This window comes from Oncorhynchus keta, chromosome 21 (assembly GCF_023373465.1).
Source record: "Oncorhynchus keta strain PuntledgeMale-10-30-2019 chromosome 21, Oket_V2, whole genome shotgun sequence".
Classification (NCBI taxonomy): domain Eukaryota; kingdom Metazoa; phylum Chordata; class Actinopteri; order Salmoniformes; family Salmonidae; genus Oncorhynchus; species Oncorhynchus keta.
This window is the reverse complement of record NC_068441.1, coordinates 42,197,780-42,216,894: the sequence shown is the minus strand read 5'-3', so window position 1 is coordinate 42,216,894 and position 19,115 is coordinate 42,197,780. Positions and strand designations below refer to the sequence as shown.

At 42.3% G+C, this 19,115-nt stretch overlaps 1 protein-coding gene across 3 annotated transcripts; it reads left to right on the top strand.

Moving 5' to 3' along the window:
• The first annotated feature begins 189 nt into the window (after window positions 1–189).
• Window positions 190–17,503, top strand: LOC118400577 (bridging integrator 2-like). 3 transcript variants are annotated; one of them, XM_035797566.2, is made up of 14 exons: window positions 190–431; window positions 3,644–3,743; window positions 4,045–4,214; window positions 5,202–5,282; window positions 6,701–6,755; window positions 7,470–7,564; window positions 12,464–12,559; window positions 12,726–12,833; window positions 12,947–13,032; window positions 13,148–13,223; window positions 13,425–13,507; window positions 13,657–14,371; window positions 16,381–16,470; window positions 16,972–17,503. In XM_035797566.2, exons 3-14 carry the CDS (start codon window positions 4,122–4,124, stop codon window positions 17,035–17,037), a joined length of 1,644 nt encoding a protein of 547 aa, XP_035653459.1. In that variant the 5' UTR covers window positions 190–431; window positions 3,644–3,743; window positions 4,045–4,121; the 3' UTR covers window positions 17,038–17,503. The 3 variants fall into 3 exon arrangements, with proteins under 3 accessions (XP_035653459.1, XP_035653460.1, XP_035653458.1); XM_035797567.1 differs by lacking the exon at window positions 190–431 and having other exon boundaries at window positions 3,480–3,743; window positions 16,975–17,503; XM_035797565.2 differs by lacking the exon at window positions 190–431 and having other exon boundaries at window positions 3,480–3,743.
• Window positions 17,504–19,115: the final 1,612 nt, after the last annotated feature.

The window sequence follows — 19,115 nt, the reverse complement described above, 5'->3', positions numbered from 1 at the left end:
ATTTTATTGTCAGAGCCTATAATATAATTTACTCCCAAAATGCATAGTTTTGGAGCGAAATGCAATAATAAATACTCAAGATAGCAAAGAGTAGTCTCTTTCAACAATGAGACTAACGTTGAGGAAAGTGGTTTTGTTGTTGGACTGGGACCAGCCCTGCCGAAAGCGCAGGTCTGTGTGGGTCCAGAGATGGTTGAAGTCCCGAAAGCATACAGGGGAGATCCACCGTCTCATTCAAGTGCTTCAACTATTTCGAGAGGAATTTCGAAGTTACTTTCGTCTGGATTGAAGCGAGTTCGATCACCTACTCCAGATGGTTGGAGCCAGGATTGCCTGGATGGATAACAACTACCGGGAGTCCATTAGCCCAGTTGCAAGCCTGGAGACCGGGAGTCCATCAGCCCAGTTGAACGCCTGACGATTTGACTCCGGTAAACTAAATTCTTGTGAAATTTTAATTTAATTGATTGATATTAGATATATATATATTATTTTATTTCACCTTTATTTAACCAGGTAGGCCAGTTGAGAACAAGTTCTCATTTACAACTGCGACCTGGCCAAGATAAAGAAAAGCAGTGTTGACAAAAACAACAACACAGAGTTACACATAAACAAATGTACAGTGAATAACACAATATAAAAATCTGTGTACAGTGTGTGCAAATGTAGAAGAGTGGGGAGGCAAGGCAATAAATAGGCCATAGAGTTGAAATAATTTCAATTTAGAATTAACACTGGAGTGATAGATGTGCAGATTATGATGTGCAAGTAGAGATACTGGGGCGCAAAAGAGCAAGAGGATAAGTAACAATATGGGGATGAGGTAGTTGGGTGTGCTATTTACAAATTGGCTGTGTACAGGTACAGTGATCGGTAAGCTGCTCTGACAGCTGATGCTTAAAGTTAGAGGGAGATATAAGACTCCAGCTGCAGTGCAATTTGTTGCAAATTGCAATTTTTGCAATTTGTTCCAGTCATTGGCAGCAGAGAACTGGAAGGAAAGGCGGCCAAAGTAAGTGTTGGCTTTGGGGATGACCAGGGAAATATACCTGCTGGAGCACCTGCTATGGGTGGGTGTTGCTATGCTGTTGCTATGGTGACCAGAGAAAAGGCAGGGCTTTACCTAGCATAGACTTATAGATGACCTGGAGCCAGTGGGTTTGGCGACGAATATGTAGTGAGGGCCAGCCAACGAGAGCATACAGGTCGCAGTGGTGGGTAGTATATGGGGCTTTGATGACAAAACGGATGGCACTGTGATAGACTCCATCCAATTTGCTGAGTGTTGGAGGCTATTTGTAATTGCAATTGCCGAAGTCGAGGATCGGTAGGATAGTCAGTTTCACGAGGGTATGTTTGGCAGCATGAGTGAAGGAGGCTTTGCTGCGAAATAGGAAGCCGATTCTAGATTTAATTTGGGATTGGAGATGTTTAATGTGAGTCTGGAAGGAGAAGGAGAGTTTACAGTCTAACCAGACACCTAGGTATTTGTAGTTGTCCACATATTCTAAGTCAGAACCGTCCAGAGTAGTGATGCTCGTCGGGCAGGAGGGTGTGGGCAGCAATCGGAGCATGCACTTAGTTTTACTAGCATTTAAAAGCAGTTGGAGGCCACGGAAGGAGTGTTGTATGGCATTGAAGCTCGTTTGGAGGTTTGTTAGCACAGTGTCCAAAGAAAGGCCAGATGTATACAGAATGGTGTCATCTGCGTAGAGGTGGATCAGAGAATCACCAGCAGCAAGAGCAACGTCATTGATATATACAGAGAAAATAGTCGGCCTGAGAATTGAACCCTGTGGCACCCTCATAGAGACTACCAGAGGTCCAGACAATAGGCCCTCCGATTTGACACACTGAACTCTATCTGAGAAGTAGTTGGTGATCCAGGCGAGGCAGTCATTTGAGAAGCCAAGGCTATTGAGTCTGTCGTTAAGAATGTGGTGGTTGACAGAGTCGAAAGCCTTTTCCCAAAGTTGGTTTAAAATCCCTTTTTAATGATGCAATGTTACTAAATGAAAAGAAAGTTGGGGTGCCTTCTGCCCCGATGGAGGTAGGCTAGGTAGGCAAGGACCCCTTGTTGTTCAAGAGAGTTACAGTCATTCATTACATTCCTGTTGAAATCATGTACACTCTTAGAAAAAAGGGTTAAAAAAAATGCTGCAAAAAAGGTTCACTGTTATAAGCTTTTTGATGAATTTAATAAAAATTCCCAAAATTACAGGGCTTAACTTCCCATGGAAAATTTCCGGAAAAAATCTGGAAATTTACCGGAAAGTTTCCGACCCTTTGCAACCCTAATCTGTGTAGATGAAGGTGGAGGAGACAGGTTAAAGAAGGATTTTGAAGCATTGAGACAATTGAGACATGGATTGTGTATGTGTGCCATTCAGAGGATGAACAGGCAATACAAAATACTTAAGTGCGGGGTATGGTATTAGGTGCCAGGCACACTGGTTTGTGTCAAGAACTGAAACGCTGCTGGGTTTTCTGTGTATATCAAGAATGGTCCACCACCCAAAGGATATCCACCCAACAAGCATTAGAGTCAACATGGGCCAGCAACCCTGTGGAATGCATTCAACACCTTGTAGAGTCCCTGCCCCGACAAATTGAGTCTGTTCTGGGGGGAAAAAGGGGTGCAATTTAATATTAGGAAGGTGTACAGTTTACAGTTGATAAAAAACTGGAAACTCCAGAAGGGTGCAATTGCAGTCCACAATTCGGGGAGTTCCTGCATCTGCAAGAACCCTTTCTTTATAATTCTATTGGTTCATTTTTAAGCTAGGTACACGAGCAGGATGCACTCCAGTACAGTCGGTGGCAGTAATGCACCTTAACATTGGAAGAAGAGGCGGGGGTGACAACAGTAGCATAGATAGAACAAGGAGCAGTTAGAGTAATTTATAAATATGTAGCTTTGACAGTGTCCTTTGTCCCCACCCATCAGGCACCACTTTCCAGAAGTTCTGTTAACAATGGCAGGTGTTCAGCAGGCGGTCTAAGATACTGTGTGCTAAGTAGAAGGACTACAGTAGGCAGGTGAAATATTTATTTAACTAGGCAAGTCAGTTAAGAACAAATTCTTATTTACAATGACAGCCTAGGAACAGTGGGTTAACTGCCTTGTACAGAGGTAGAAGGACATGTTTTTACCTTGTCAGCTCAGGGATTTGATCTAACAACATTTCAGTTACTGGCCCAATGCTCTAACCATTAGGCTACCTGCCACCCAATGCCCTAATGGCTGGCTGCAATCACACTCTATTCGGAAAATCACGTTTTTAGCTAATTTACCATGATGTCACCAGGGCTGCCTTCAGACGTTTTTACGTTGACGTTTTTACGTTCTGGAATATTCAATTGACTGGAAACAGTGGTGTCCTGAACGTCCAGTTTAAAAACGGGGAGGGGTTGGGTTGTGGGTTAGAGAATGATGTCAGCATGGCCTCTTCTCTTTTAAAACGTCACTCATTGCTTCAAACCACACCCATCAAACGAGAGGAAACATGCCTCAAAGTCTGTTCAATAACGTTTTGGGGGTGGAAACGTGTCGTTCAGTACCAACCATTCAAGCGAACTGAACCCACCTCTAGATATAGAACAGGAATATAACAACAAATTAACGTTTTGTATTTTTCAGGTGATTCATATATTCATCCTGCGATCTACCTGTGTTAGGTTGCGCAAAAGCATTGCGTGTACTTGCTGATGACGGGATAAGCATGGTGTGAATCACGGAGGTGAGTCAAGTGTAGCCTTTATCATGTTGAAGCAATTTCTTGAATATTGGGTAAATATCTCTAAAGACACCGCCTTCCTGCCGCAACTTAATATTCACTGACTATTTTACAAGTTTGAACAAAAGGATCGAGCATGTTTCATGTTGTCATTGCAAGATAACATTTTTTTGCAAGATAACATTTTTAACAAGCATTTAGCTGGCAAAAATATTATATGGGTATACTACAGCTAAGGTGCGTGTGTGTGCTAGAGAGAGTCCTGTCTGAGATCGGTACTGACTCTCCCTCTCCGCTCCCTAAGTAACTCAACAAATATATAAGTACAAGAGCAGCGGCTTAACAAGAGGAATCATATATAGACCGGAGTGAGAAGACACGATGGCAGAGAACAAGATGGGGCCAAACATTGGGACTGGGGCTGGAGGTTTTGCCAAACTGGTACAAAAGTCATTGAATCGAGCTCAGGAGAAGGTAAGCAACTAGTGAACCGCGGCATCTCTGTTACCCTGAAATCAAGATTGCCACAATACTTTAGGCTATTCTACACGACTATCCTTGGTATTTGGGCTACTTGAACTAGTGATGCTCATAAGTTATTGGCCTGTTTATGAATATTGATATGATTATGGTGACAGTATGCCCACGTTGTCTGTTACAGTAATACCATTTCTTCAGACAGTCTCTATCGATGCTGACTGTTGTCTGGGGATTTGAGTGTCATCTGTTTGAAGAATCATTATGCTGAATGTAGGCCTTGATGTTTATCTCCCAGCTTAATTCCTTGAAACAAAAACTCAGTTCAAACAATATTCAATTGACCTTTATTTTATAGCTAGCCTATATCAAGTTAGTTGTCTATTCCAATAGAAATCAGCTGAATTAACACGGTAGCCTTTATGGAGGAATTTCCATGGGCTTTGTCAGTATTAGTTTGTTAATTCCTTTTTGTTGATGTTTTTGCAAATGCCACTTCCTGCCTCTGCTGTACACTTCCTCTCCCTTGCTACTCTTACTCTGTGGCTTTGTGGTTCACTGCTTGGCCTGGGTTCTGCTCTGCTAGTTTCACTTTGCTGCCAAAACCCTCAAAACATGACAGAGAGTGTAGTTTGATGTGTTTGTGTCAGATATTGTAAAATTAAATCGGTTGAGTTGTGCCCAAGTTCCATCCTATCATTTGGGTCAACCACATAGGTCATTTTTGGGAAGGGAATGCTAGAAATGATGTTGGCCTCTGTATAGAAAATAGTGTGGCCTTTATCCTATTACAGTTTGCTTTTTAACTAGTTGACTAGAATCATTATGGAATACAACATAGGGCCTAATATAATGTAAGTGCGATTGTTAGTACCTCACACTGATAAACCTCAACAACAGTACCTGTTTAGAGACTCAAGTCTTTTTAATGTTGTCTGAAACCTGTGGATAGGTCACCAGCTGTTTGTTTTCATCTTGTCATAGGTCATGCAGAAGCTGGGTAAGAACATGGAGACAAAAGATGAACAGTTTGAGCAGTACTCCCAGAACCTTCTCAAACAACAGGTACCAATTAAGAAAATTCAGACATCGCCAATCAAAATAAACATTCAACCATGTTATTTTTGCAAAGCCTATTAGATTCTGAGTTCGGACATTTGTTTGTATGTGAAAACTATTTCTAAGATGCATACTTTGTTGTTATGAACTTGCACATCATGGTGTGGCTTGCACTACCGGTGCTGGCACAGCAGCAGATTTTTTAAATCTGTGTTCCAGCGGCATAAGCGGTTTACATTTTTAAAATCATTTGAAAGAGTGCTCAGAAAGCCAGGTGTTTGAATCAGCGTATGCGGACTTCAATTTTGACCTTACGCCAATTTAACATAAGCAGAGTAAAGATTTGACATTGCTATACTCGTCCTACTGCCATAATTAGTGTAATGTCGAATTATTAGTGTGCATGTTAACATACTGACTGATACATAAAGTTTGTATCGATGTGCAACATATATTAGGTAATGAGTCGTACTTACTGTTGGCTGCTCAAGTCTCTTCATCCACCAAGTCACTTAAGGACCATATTCACATGACTGAAACCTTTTTGCATTGCTAATTTAATGGATCTAAACTCCAGGCATTTGGATCGGTGGTCTTCCTTGCACTTTGTTTACATTCTTAGTTTTTCCATGTAATTTTACTGGCTGATATGCTGTCAAATGGCTTACTCACTCTAGTCACTGTTCAGTGATATATTCGGTTTATATCTTGAAAGGGAGTCATATGTTACGTTAGGTTAACCGTTTAACTGCGCTCAGAGCTGTGTGCCATCTTAAATCTCTGTGTTTTGGGGCATTTTACCAAATCCACATGTTTCATTTGAGAAATAGTAATTAGTCTAAACATTTTCTCAGAAATAATTTTAATAAATTCGATGACAACCTGTCCATTAATCTCTGACTTCTCAGCTCTGACCAATTTTGTGCATGCCGATAACATGACATGTCACAGGAAGGAGCTCCACCCGTAGATAGTTTTCACTCTTATATCTCACTCCTATTACGAAACCGAGTAGGACGCACCCGTCATATTTTCACCAGACTGTCTTGTTTAAAACAATATCCTCCTTTATACTGAAATGTTTTTAAAGTTATTAGTTTCTCTTGTTCCTTGAAGCACAAAAATAGAACCATTTGACTTGTTTGAAAAGGTCCTCCTTGTTTTTAAAGGGACATAGTGAAATTGAAAATACTTAAGTGTCACTTTTAATACTCATACACTTTGTACTGTTATTGTTTGTGAAATTATTTCCAAAACGTGACTGTACAACTTGAATTGTGAAGTTCCTGGACTCTTAGAATTTTTATGGGAGATTTATCTTCTGTAAAGGTGAAATCAAACTGGAAAGGGTCTTTTGATGGATGTTCTCACTGTAAGGAAAAAAATAACCCTCTCATAGAAGATTCTATCTTTACAACCAACAGAATGATGGCGGCAGGCTATCTAAAGACGTCAAAGCATACTTCAGTGCAGTGAAAGGTAGGATCTGTCTACATCTCAATCCATAGCAGAGGACTGTTAAACGGTTTAATATAGTAGGAGGGCTATATCTTGTACAGTAGTGTTTAACTTACCACACTGGCTTCCCCCCCCCCTCTCTTTTAAACTGACCTTTCAAAACCTCACTGGTAGCATAACTACCAGCCATTTAAAAGAGCCGACTCTGCAAATGAATGTGTTATTCATTTGAGCAGGAACAATGTTTGTTTTTTTTGTGCTACCATTTGCATACCACTTCAAGTGAAGCCCATCTTGTTTTGACCTTTAAGTGTAGGTGTCGCCGAATCTGCAGTGTGCCACAAATCCAAAACCACTTCATCTAAATGTGCCGTCCATGCTGATTTTTGTCATACGAGCTGTGTAAAGGCCAAAAGCTTGGTGCTATTCATCAGTGCACACCAAAGCAAAACGTTTTGCAACAGAAAACAAGCATTTCTTATTGGAAAAGTTCAGGTTCTGTTTCCATCAGCTTGGTGCCTAATGAATACAACCCTAGTTTCAAACATTCAACCCACATCCCCAGACTCTGACCCTTGGTCTAGCTAACAAGGTATCTGCTAGGCAAGCTATCCATCTATACAAATGTCTACTTTCTCACTTGGCTCTCCTAAACAATAGCTATTAGTTTTATAGTGTCATCTAAACGCATTCGTTTTGCTCTAGTTCACATGTTCCTTCTGTCCTTCTCCACAGTGATGCATGAGACTTCCAAGCGACTGTCCCAGACGTTAAGAGATGTCTACGAACCTGACTGGCAGGGAGGAGAGGACCTATCTGTCATCATGGAGGTGGGTCATAGATGGGTGTTTTCAGACAAATTGATTTTTTTGAGGAGGAAGAAACCCTGATAAAGATCTATTGAGCAAAATGTTGGTCTGAGAACCATTAAATAAGAGGAGAGTATACAGTAATACCAGAGTTTCGTTTTTAAAGACTACAGTTAGGCAAAAGTGCTTGTCATGTTTCAGGTGAAGCAGTTCTTTCGGTGTGTATTTATAATAATTGTTAGTATGCACTGACATGGTGACTGGATTCATCAGGAAGTCTATAGGGGATTTTCCCACTGTACGATTAAAACCTATCCGATCCAGAAACCATAGATAGATGGCAGCATTCGTGCAAAAATGAAAGCGTGAACCACTGCATTTTACTATGGCACGGTGACTGGGAATATGGTAGAGTACAAACAGTGTAGTTATGCCCTCCGTAAGTCAATCAGAGGCAAAACATCAGTACAGAGACCAAGTGTATTCGCAATTCAACGGCTCAGACACCAGACTTGTGTGGCAGGGACTCCAGACAATCATAGCTTGTTTTCCCTTTATAATCTATGTTGTGGACATCGTCTTGCTCCCTGAAACAAACTAAACACCTTCACCCACTTCAAGGGAAACAGTACTGCTGATGCAGGCTACCGTGAGCTCTCGTGCTCTGTGGCTGACATGAGTAAGACATTTTAAGTGTGTTAACCCTCGCAAGGCTGCCGGTCCAGGTGGCATCCCTAGCCTCGTCTTCAGAGCATGCACAGACATATTCAATCTCTCCCTATCCCAGTCTGTTGTCCACACTTGCTTCACACTTCGCTTCCAAGAAAATGACTATTGCCTGTAGAACTCACTTCTGTCATAATGAAGTGCTTTGAGAGACTAGTCAAGGATCATATCACCTCTACCTTACCTGACACCCTAGACCCACTTCAATTTGCATACCTCCCCAACAGAACCCATCTGGCTAAGAGGAATCCTTCTGTAAGAATTCTGTTCATTGACTAGAGTTCAGCCTTCAACACCATATTACCCTCCAAGCTCATCATTAACCTCCGGGCCCTGGGTCTGAACCCTGCCCTCTACAACTGGGTCCTGGACTTCCCGACGGGCCGCCCTCAGGTGGTGAGGTTAGGTAGCAACACATCTGCCATGCTGCTCCTCAGCGCGGGCCCCACAAGGGTGCATGCTCAGCCCCCCGTACTCCCTATTAACCCATGACTGCGTGGCCACGCACGCCTTCAACACAATCATCAAGTTTGCAGACGACACAACAGATGTAGTCCTGATTACCAATGACGGGGCAGCCTACAGGGAGGAGGTGAGGGCCCTGGCGGAGTGGTGCCATGCAAATAACCTCCATGTCAATAAAATGAAGGAGCTGATCATGGGAGACAGCAGGGCGAGCATGCACCCATCCACATCGAAGGGGCCGCAGTGGAGAAGGTGAAAAGCTTCAAGTTCCCCGTTGTATACATTGCTGACAATCTGAAATGGTCCATCTACACACAGTGTGGTGAAGAAGGCGCAACAGCGCCTCTTCAAACTCAGGAGACTGAAGAAATTAGTCTTGGCCCCGAAGACCCACTCTAATTTTTACAGATGCACCATTGAGAGCATCCTATTGGGCTATATCACCGCCTGGTACGGCAAATGCAGCGAATGAAACCGCAGGGCTCTCCAAACAGTGGTGCGGTCTGCCCAACACATCACAGGGGGCACACTGCCTGCCCTACAGCACCTGGTGTCATAGGAAGGCCAAGAAAATCATCAAGGACCTCAGCCACCCGAGCCACGGCTTGTTACCCCGCTACCATCCAGAAGGCGAGGTCAGTACAGGTGCATCAAAGCTGGGAAAGAGACCGAAGCTGTTTTTCAGTCTCAAGGCCATCAGACTGTTAAATAGTCACCACTAGCCGGTACCCTGCCCTGAACTTTAGTCACTGTTATTAGCCGGCTACCACCCGGTATTCAACCATGCACCATAGAGACTGCTACCCTGTGTACAAAGTCATTGAACACTGGTCACTTTGATAATGTTAACATACTGTTTTACACACTTCATATGTTTGTACTGTATTCTAGTCAAGGCCATCCTGTTCAACTATTGCTGTACATATTCTTCAGATATACTAAATATTCTATCCACATACTGTCTGTCTAAACATCCCATCTCACTCACAGACGCATAAATAAACAAACAAACAAACAAACAAACTGGTTGGTTCGAGCCCTGAATGCTGATTAGACTGTAAACTCTCCTTCCAGACTCACATTAAGCATCTCCAAGCCAAAATTACACATAGAATTGGCTTCCTATTTCGCAACAAAGCATCCTTCACTCATGCTGCCAAACATACCCTCGTAAAACTGACTGTCCTACTGATCCTTGACTTCGGCAATATAATTTACAAAATAGCCTCCAACACTCTACTCAGCAAATTGGATGTAGTCTATCACAGTGTCATCTGTTTTATCACCAAAGCCCCATATACTACCCACCACTGCAACCTGTATTCTCTCGTTGGTTGGCCCTCGCTTCATATTTGTCGCCAAACCCACTGGCTCCAGGTCATCAATAAGTATTTTCTAGGTAAAGCCCCACCTTAACTCAGCTCACTGGTCACCATAGCAGCACTCACTCGTAGCACGCGCTCCAGCAGGTACAATTGAAGTCGGAAGTTTACGTACACTTAGGTTGGAGTCATTAAAACTCGTTTTAAAACCACTTCACAAATGTATTGTTAATGAACTACAGTTTTGGCAAGTCGGTTACAACATCTACTGTGTGCATAACACAACTCTTTTTTCCAACAATTGTTTAGACAGATTATTTCACTTATAATTCACTGTATCACAATTCCAGTGGGTCAGAAGTTTACATACACTAAGTTGACTGTGCCTTTAAACAGCTTGGAAAATGCCAGAAAATTATGTAATGCTTCTGATAGGCTAATTGACATAATTTGTGTCAATTGGAGGTGTACCTGTGGATGTATTTCAAGGCCTACATTTAAACTCAGTGCCTCTTGCTTGACATCATGGGAAAAACAAAAGAAATCAGCCAAGACCTCAGACACAAAATTGCTGGAGGAAACCGGTACAAAAGTATCTATGTTGATTTAACCTGAAAGGTCGCTCAGCAAGGATTAACCACCACTCCAAAACCGCCATAAAAAGCCAGACTACGGTTTGCATCTGCACATGGGGACAAAGATTGTACTTTCTGGAGAAATGTCCTCTGGTCTGATGAAACAAAAATAGAACTGTTTGGCCATAATAACCATCGTTATGTTTGGAGGAAAAAGGGAGAGGCTTGCAAGCTGAAGAACACCATCCCAACCGTGAAGCACGGGGGTGGCAGCATCATGTTGTGGGGGTGCTTTGCTGTAGGAGGGACTGGTGCACTTCACAAAATAGGTGGCATCATGAGGTAGGAAAATTATGTGGATATATTGAAGCAGCATCACAAGACATCAGTCAGGAAGTTACAGCTTGGTTGCAAATGGGTCTTCCAAATGGACAAGCATACTTCCAAAGTTGTGGCAAAATGACTTAAGGACAACAAAGTCAAGGTATTGGAGTGGCCATCTCAAAGCCCTGACCTCAGTCCTATAGAACATTTGTGGGCAGAACTGAAAAGGCGTGTGCGTGCAAGGAGGCCTTACAAACCTGACTCCGTTACACCAGCTCTGTCAGGAGGAATGAGCCAAAATTCACCCAACTTATTGTGGGAAGCTTGTGGAAGGCTACCTGAGACATTTGACCCAGGTTAGACAATTTAAAGGCAATGCTACCAAATACACTCCATTACTATGTAAAACTTATGACCCACTGGGAATGTGATAAAGAAATAAAAGCTGAAATCAATCATTCTCTCTACTAATATTCTGACATTTCACATTCTTAAAATAAAGTGGTGATCCTAACTGACCTAAAATGGGGAATTTTTACTCGGATTAAATGTCAGGAATTGTGAAAAACTGAGTTTAAATGTATTTGGCTACGGTGTATGTGAACTTCCCAATGGTGGAACAAACTCCCTCACGACGCCAGGACAGCGGAGTCAATCACCACCTTCCGGAGACACCTGAAACCCCACCTCTTTAAGGAATACCTAGGATAGGATAAAGTAATCCTTCTCACCCCCCTTAAAAGATTTAGATGCACTATTGTAAAGTGGCTGTTCCACTGTATGTCATAAGGTGAATGCACCAATTTGTAAGTCGCTCTGGATAAGAGCGTCTGCTAAATGACTTAAATGTAAATGTAAACTTCCAACTTCAATTGTAGACCTTTCTATTGTGTTATTGACTGTACGTTTGTTTATTCTATGTGTAACTCTGTTGTTTTTGTCGCACTGTTTTGCTTTATCTTGGCCAGGTCGCAGTTGTAAATGAAAACTTGTCAACTCAACTGGCCTACCTGGTGAAATAAATTCAAATTGTCTGACAGCCATGGTATATCAGACTGTATACCACGGGTATAACAAAAGGTTTATTTTTACTGCTCTAATTACATTGGTAACCAGTTTATAAAAGCAATAAGGCACCTCTGGGGTTTGTGGTATATGGCCAGTATACCACGACTAAGGGCTGTATCCAGGCACTCCGCTTTGTGGACGTATACCACACCCCCTCGGGCCTTATTGCTTAAATATTACACACACTCTGGACTCTGAGATTGCTCGTCCTAATATTTCTAATTTCAATTTTTACTTTTGAAATGTTGTGTGTATTGTTAGATATTACTGCACTGTTAGAGCTAGGAACGCAAGCATTTCACTACACCGACAATAACTGCAATATCTTGCAAATACGTGTATGTGTCCAATAAAATTGTATTTTATTTTGGCAAATGCATTACTGTTGTATAGTGGAAATAAACATTCAGGCTGCTTTCTAAAATTTGTTTTTACTACAGAGTGAGGACTTGCTGTGGAATGATTTTGAAGAGAAACTAACAGACCAGATAGTTCGCACCATGGAGAATTACACTGGACAGTTTCATGAAGTCAAGGTAGCGTCTGCTATAATCTGGTCCGATAGAACTTGTTCACGTCAGAACTCTTCTCTCCACATGTGTTTACATTGCTGATTGGTCCTACAAACAATCATGAGAGACTGGTGCCATGTGGCTCATGGGAATTGTGCTCAGAAATATCGCTTCTCCCCCTGCCTCTTAGGAACGAGTAGCCAAACGTGGTCGGAAGCTCGTAGACTACGATTCCTCACGTCACCACTTGGAGGCGCTGCAGAATGCCAAGAAGAAAGACGATGCCAAAATCACCAAGGTGTGTTGAAAATTAAATGTAAATTGAAATTATACAGCTGCTTTTGTTGTTCTTTGTCTATGTATTTGGATAAAGACACTGAAAGCATTTGGACTCCATTTCTCTCTGATCAGGCAGAGGAGGAGTTCAACAAAGCCCAGAGTGTGTTTGAGGAAATCAACAAAGAGATGAGGGAGGAGCTTCCTGTTCTCTATCAAAGGTGATGTCAATGGACCACAGCACATCGGGGTCGTGTTCATTAGGCACCAAACGGGGAAACGGGGAGGGACTACTGTTGCTCTAGTATAACAGAACATTTTCCCTCTTGTCTAAAGCCGGATTGGATGTTACGTGACCGTCTTTCAAAACATTTCCAACCTGAGGGACGTCTTCTATAAGGAAATGAGTGTGGTAAGCCTGTTTTTCCTACATTCTGATATGGATGTTATTCTCCCACAAATAATAAAACATCACAATATATTTAACACATCTTTATCACAGATCTAAATAATTTACTGTATGTGATGTAGTATAGTGTCTCACTGTTCAGATGAAGAAATGTACTGCAAGTCAACTGGTATTGACTAATAGAATAACCACGCTTGATTGCAGCTGAACCATGAGCTTTACAGCGTGATGAAGAAGCTGGAGACTCAGCATTCAGGAAAAGCTTTTATCATCAAGGGCCTTAACAGGTCAGTGTTTCAGATGACCATAAGAATCCACCACATTTGTTTAACGCCTTATAGTCTTTAGTTTTCTTCTCATCAAGTCTAGAATCTGGGATCTAAGAATGTCCAACCTGCTAACCAGACAGATCATCACCCTCTATATCCTCTCTTAGCACCAAGTCCAAGAAGAGAACATCCCTGGTCATCTCAGCGCCCATCCCCTGTAACACAGCCTTCCCCTCGGAACACACAGCTCTCCACGCATCCACAGCCCCGGAGAACGGCAAAGAGACCTGTACCCAGAGCATCCCTGAGGAGCCCGCTGCCATCTCAGGAGAGGCTAACGAGGGAACTGGCACTGCGTACCCCTGCGTCTTCACCTCCGACCTCTCGGACGAGTTGAGCTCCAACGGCACCACTACACCCAACAGACGGTCGGCGTGTGACAGCGACAACGGGGTCGGGAGTGACGTCGCTTCAGAGGGTCTGAGTGACCTCCAAGATGGCGGTGCTTTGGAAGAGCAGGGCCTTAGCCAATTGCAGAACTCCTCTGCCATAGAAGAGCAGGTTCAAAGTTCAGAGGTGACCTCTGGAGGTGAGGTCATTACCAGTCAGAAGGCTGTGGCTGAGTCCACAGAGAGCAAAGTCCTACATGACTCTGACCAGGCTAATCTTCCAGAGCATGGCAAAGCCAAGGCTCCACTGCGTCTTGCGCCACAACTTTCCTTACCCCACTCTGAGAGGCACTCCTTCCCCCCTGCAGAGGCCAGCCAAGTGGAGGTGGTGGAAGAGAAGGGAGAAAGAGTTTCCCAGGTGCTGCAGGCAGGTGACACCGAGAGCACTGGAAATGACTCGGACTCCCAGAATCCACCTGGTTTCATTTACAAGGTTATTCCCTTTGCTAGTAATGGTATTCTCTTTATAATATATTATAGTGTGGTGTGTGCAGAGGGGAGAACAAGTATTTGATACACTGCTGATTTTGCATGTTTTCCTACTTACAAAGCATGTAGAGGTCTGTAATTTTTTATCATAGTTATACTTCAACTGTGAGAGATGGAATCTAAAACAAAAATCCAGAAAATCACATTGTATGATTTTTAAGTAATTAATTAGCATTTTATTGCATGACATAAGTACTTGATAGATCAGAAAAGCAGAACTTAATATTTGGTACAGAAGCCTTTGTTTGCAATTACAGAGACCATATGTTTCCTGTAGTTCTTGACCAGGCTTGCACACACTGCAGCAGGGATTTTGGCCCACTCCTCCATACAGACCTTCTCCAGATCGTTCAGGTTTCAGAGCTGTCGCTGGACAATACGGACTTTCAGCTCCCTCCAAAGATTTTCTATTGGGTTCAGGTCTGGAGACTGGCTAGGCCACTCCAGGACCTTGAGATGCTTCTTACGGAGCCACTCCTTAGTTGCCCTGGCTGTGTGTTTCGGGTCATTGTCATGCTGGAAGCCACGACCCATCTTCAATGCTCTTACTGAGGGAAGGAGGTTGTTGGCCAAGATCTCGCGATACATGGCCCCATCCATCCTCCCCTCAATACGGTGCAGTCGCTCTGTCCCCTTTGCAGAAAAGCATCCCCAAAGAATAATGTTTCCACCTCCATGCTTCACGGTGTTCTTGGGGTTGTACTCATCCTTCTTCTTCCTCCAAACACGGCGAGTGGAGTTTAGACCAAAAAGCTCTAATTTTGTCTCATCAGACCACATGACCTTCCCCCATTCCTCCTCTGGATCATCCAGATGGTCATTGGAAAACTTCAGATGGGCCTGGACATGCGCTGGCTTGAGCAGGGGGACCTTGCGTGTGCTGCAGGGTTTTAATCCATGACGGCGTAGTGTGTTACTAATGGTTTTCTTTGAGACTGTGGTCCTAGCTCTCTTCAGGTCATTGACCAGGTCCTGCCATGTAGTTCTTGGCTGATCCCTCACCTTCCTCATGATCATTGATGCCCCACGAGGTGAGATCTTGCATGGAGCCCCAGACCGAGGGTGACTGACCATCATCTTGAACCTCTTCCATTTTCTAATAATTGCACCAACAGTTGTTGCCTTCTCACCAAGCTGCTTGCCTATTGTCCTGTAGCCCATCCCAGCCTTGTGTAGGTCTATAATTTTATCCCTGGTGTCCTTACACAGCTCTCTGGTCTTGGCCATTGTGGAGAGGTTAGAGTCTGTTTTATTGAGTGTGTGGACAGGTGTCTTTTATACAGGTAAAGAGTTCAAACAGGTGCAGTTAATACAGGTAATGAGTGGAGAACAGGTGGGCTTCTTAAAGAAAAACTAACAGGTCTGTGAGAGCTGGAATTCTTACTGGTTGGTAGGTGATCAAATACTTATGTCATGCAATAAAATGCAAATTAATTACTTAAAAATCATTCCATGTGATTTCTCTGGATTTTTGAAGTGTACCTATGATAAAAAATTACAGACCTCCACATGCTTTGCAAGTAGGAAAACCTGCAAAATCGTCAGTGTATCAAATACTTGTTCTCCCCACTGTATATAGAGTCCATTGTCCTAACATTCTTTAAAATGCAGATGTTAGTCAATCAATTATGAAGGCCATGTTATTGGATAAAGTGAGAAGACCTTAGTGTTTCACATGCCTGAAGTGGTGTAAATATAAACGTGTTAATTGATGAACGAATGGCCAGCTCAGTGCATTAGGTATCTATTGCCAGCACATACTTTATGGGCCCAGTCCTAACTTGAGATTCCATTGACATCAGTTCATAATTTACAATGCAAACAAGTTAAGCTTGAGCCTTACATGAGGGAAATGAAGTTCTTAGCATTTCAGTTCAAAATGTTAGATTTTGATGAAACATTTGTGCTGAGTATTTGTCTAACAGAGTTGTTTATGTGGTGGTGTGATATCAGGGAGTGGCGCTCGAGGGTCACATTTCAGAAGACGGCACACTGCAGTATGACGTGGAAGACCTGATTCTTATCCTCGCCGACACAGAGAAGGTGTGTGTGTGCATGTATATACAATATTTGTATTCATGTTAGCCTGTCTCCTTGGTGTGGTTTAACTTCCAAATAGGACCACTAAGTAAGTAATACTAAAGGTCATAGTCTTAAACTGAGCACTGAATTTGAACGGTGCATCAGACTGTAACACCGAATTTGAAAACAGTTTCCCCACATGCATGTCACTTTAGAATTATTGGGATTTTCAGCACATTATGTAGCAAGTTGAGCCAACATATGGTATTACTTTGATTTTGGTGACACTTTCATGGTTCCCTTTTTATCAAGATTGCAGAAATGATCCTTTATTCACAAAGCGTCCCAGAGTAGGAGTGCTGATCTAGGATCAGTTTAGTCTTTTAGGACATAATGAATGAGAACGGGGACCTGATTCTAGACCAGCACTCCTACTTTTAGACGTGTAATGAAAATTGGCCCTGATCTCTCTTAAAAGGTGAGTAACATGGTGTGTTTTTGTTAACCTTGACCTCACTACAGCAGGAAGGCATGGCCAAGGTGGTGAGGGAGAAGACATGTATTGAGCAGGGAGATCTGCTAGAATGAGCCAATTTGTACCTGTCATTCCTGTCTTCCCCTCGAGCTGTGGTGACCCATTCAGTGTTCATGTGCTAGTCAGAACACATCCGACTTGCTAACTGGTTGTCGTTATACACGTGCTGCGCTTAACCAGTGAGCAAATTGGAGTTCCGATTAGCACAGCGGCACACACAATGGCAATGGACGGAGATGGTATGGGTGTGGAGGACGTCATAAGAAGAGAAAGAGGAAAAACAGGAACACAAGCCCTATTAATCACACACTTCCATGTCTCAACTTGTTGGAAGATAACGATGAGTGTCATATTTACCGAGAGAATGTTCTTTTGTTAACACGTTTTTGGTATACTGTATTTTGGCCTTGTTTGTGTTAACATTGTGTAAGTCTCGAAACTGTGAAACGTATAGAAACATTTTTTTTTTATTGATGCCATTGAAAGAGTTGTAGTTTAATAAAGTTATGTGAGAGAGGAGTGGTGTTGCTGAAATTGCAAAAAGAATAGCATTTTTACTGTTCTAATAGGCTGCACGGGTCTGCTTTAACTTTACTACTTAAGCAATAAGGCCTGAGGAGGTGTGGTATATGGACAATATACCACGGCTAAGGGCTGTCCTGATGCACGGCACAACGCACAGTGCCTGGCCACAGCCCTGAGGTGTGGTATATTTGCCAAATATATAACAAACCGCCTGAGGTGCCTTATTGCTATTATAAACTGGTTACCAACGTAATTCGAGCAGTAAGAATATTTTCTGTCATACCCGTTGTATACAGTCTGCTATACCACTGCTGAAAGCCAATGAACATTCAGGTCTTGAACCACCCAGTTTCTAATATTCCATATTCCCATGAGTAGTCAAGCCCCTGTGTGTCACATGTTACAACACCAGGTGGCGCTAGTGGTCTAACAAACTACAGAGATGACCCATTTTCACTTGAGGTGCTTTCCCATTCTTTTTTTCTTGTTGCAGTGATTGTGAATATTAGTGTCAACTTCGTGGCTGACCTTGAAACTTGGTGGGTTAACCTCATTTTGTACCAGATGCAACCTGTCGAGAGACAAACGGAGGATACACTGTCAATTCATTTAGGATCATTCCAAAGAATCTGACAATAGGTACTCTAGATGGGTTATTTATTCATTAATATATAGTTACCATTTATTTGACTATTTTTCTAAACCGCTGCATTCTATATTTTCAAATTAACATTTTTCTAAGTGTAATACAGGATATCAAAAGTATTGAGACAACTGTAAAATCCAGACATTTAAATGCTTTTTAAAGTTAAAGCTGCAAAAAAAGTTAAAGGTTATTGTACTATTTACTTAATATACAGTATCAGTCAAAAGTTTGGACACACCTACTCATATCAGGGTTTTCCTTAATTTTTTTAACTGTTTTCTACATTTTAGAATGATAGTGAAGACATCAACTATGAAATAACACATAGACTCATGTAGTAACCAAAAAAGTGTTATTTTAATTTGTTTGTTTTATATTTGAGATTCTTCAAAGTAGCCAACCTTTGACAGCTTTGCACACTCTTGGCATTCTCTCAACCAACTTCACGAGGTAGTCACCTGGAATGCATTTCAATTAACAGATGTGCCTTGTTTAAAAGTTAATTTGTGGAATTTAATTCCTTAATGCGTTTGAGCTAATCAGTTGTGTTGTGACAAGGAAGGGCAGGAAACAGAAGAAAGCCCTATTTGGTAAAAGACCCAAGTCTATATTATGGCAATAACAGCTCAAATAAGCAAAGAGTCCATTGTTACTTTAAGACATTTAAGACCTCAATCTAGACAATTGTAAGAACTTTGAAAATGTCTTCAAGTGCAGTCGCAAAACCATCAAGCGCTACGATGAAACTGGCTCTCATGAGGACCGCCACAGGAAAGGAAGACCCAGAGTTACCTCTGCTGCAGAAGCACCTCAGATTGCGGCCCAAATGAATTCTTCATCAACTGTTCAGAGGCGACTGAGTGAATCAGGCCTTAATGGTCAAATTGCTGCAAAGAAACCACTACTAAAGGACACCAATAACAAGAAGAGACTTGCTTGGACCAAAAAAACACGAGCAAT

What these genes read in the sequence shown, in the direction of transcription:
- LOC118400577 (XM_035797566.2), top strand. Translation starts at nt 4,122, where the DNA reads ATGGCAGAGAACAAGATGGGGCCAAACATTGGGACTGGGGCTGGAGGT. An exon ending in ACGATGCCAAAATCACCAAG is followed by an intron (nt 12,834 to 12,946) that starts GTGTGTTGAAAA and finishes CTCTCTGATCAG; the next exon opens with GCAGAGGAGGAGTTCAACAA. An exon ending in CACCTGGTTTCATTTACAAG is followed by an intron (nt 14,372 to 16,380) that starts GTTATTCCCTTT and finishes GTGTGATATCAG; the next exon opens with GGAGTGGCGCTCGAGGGTCA.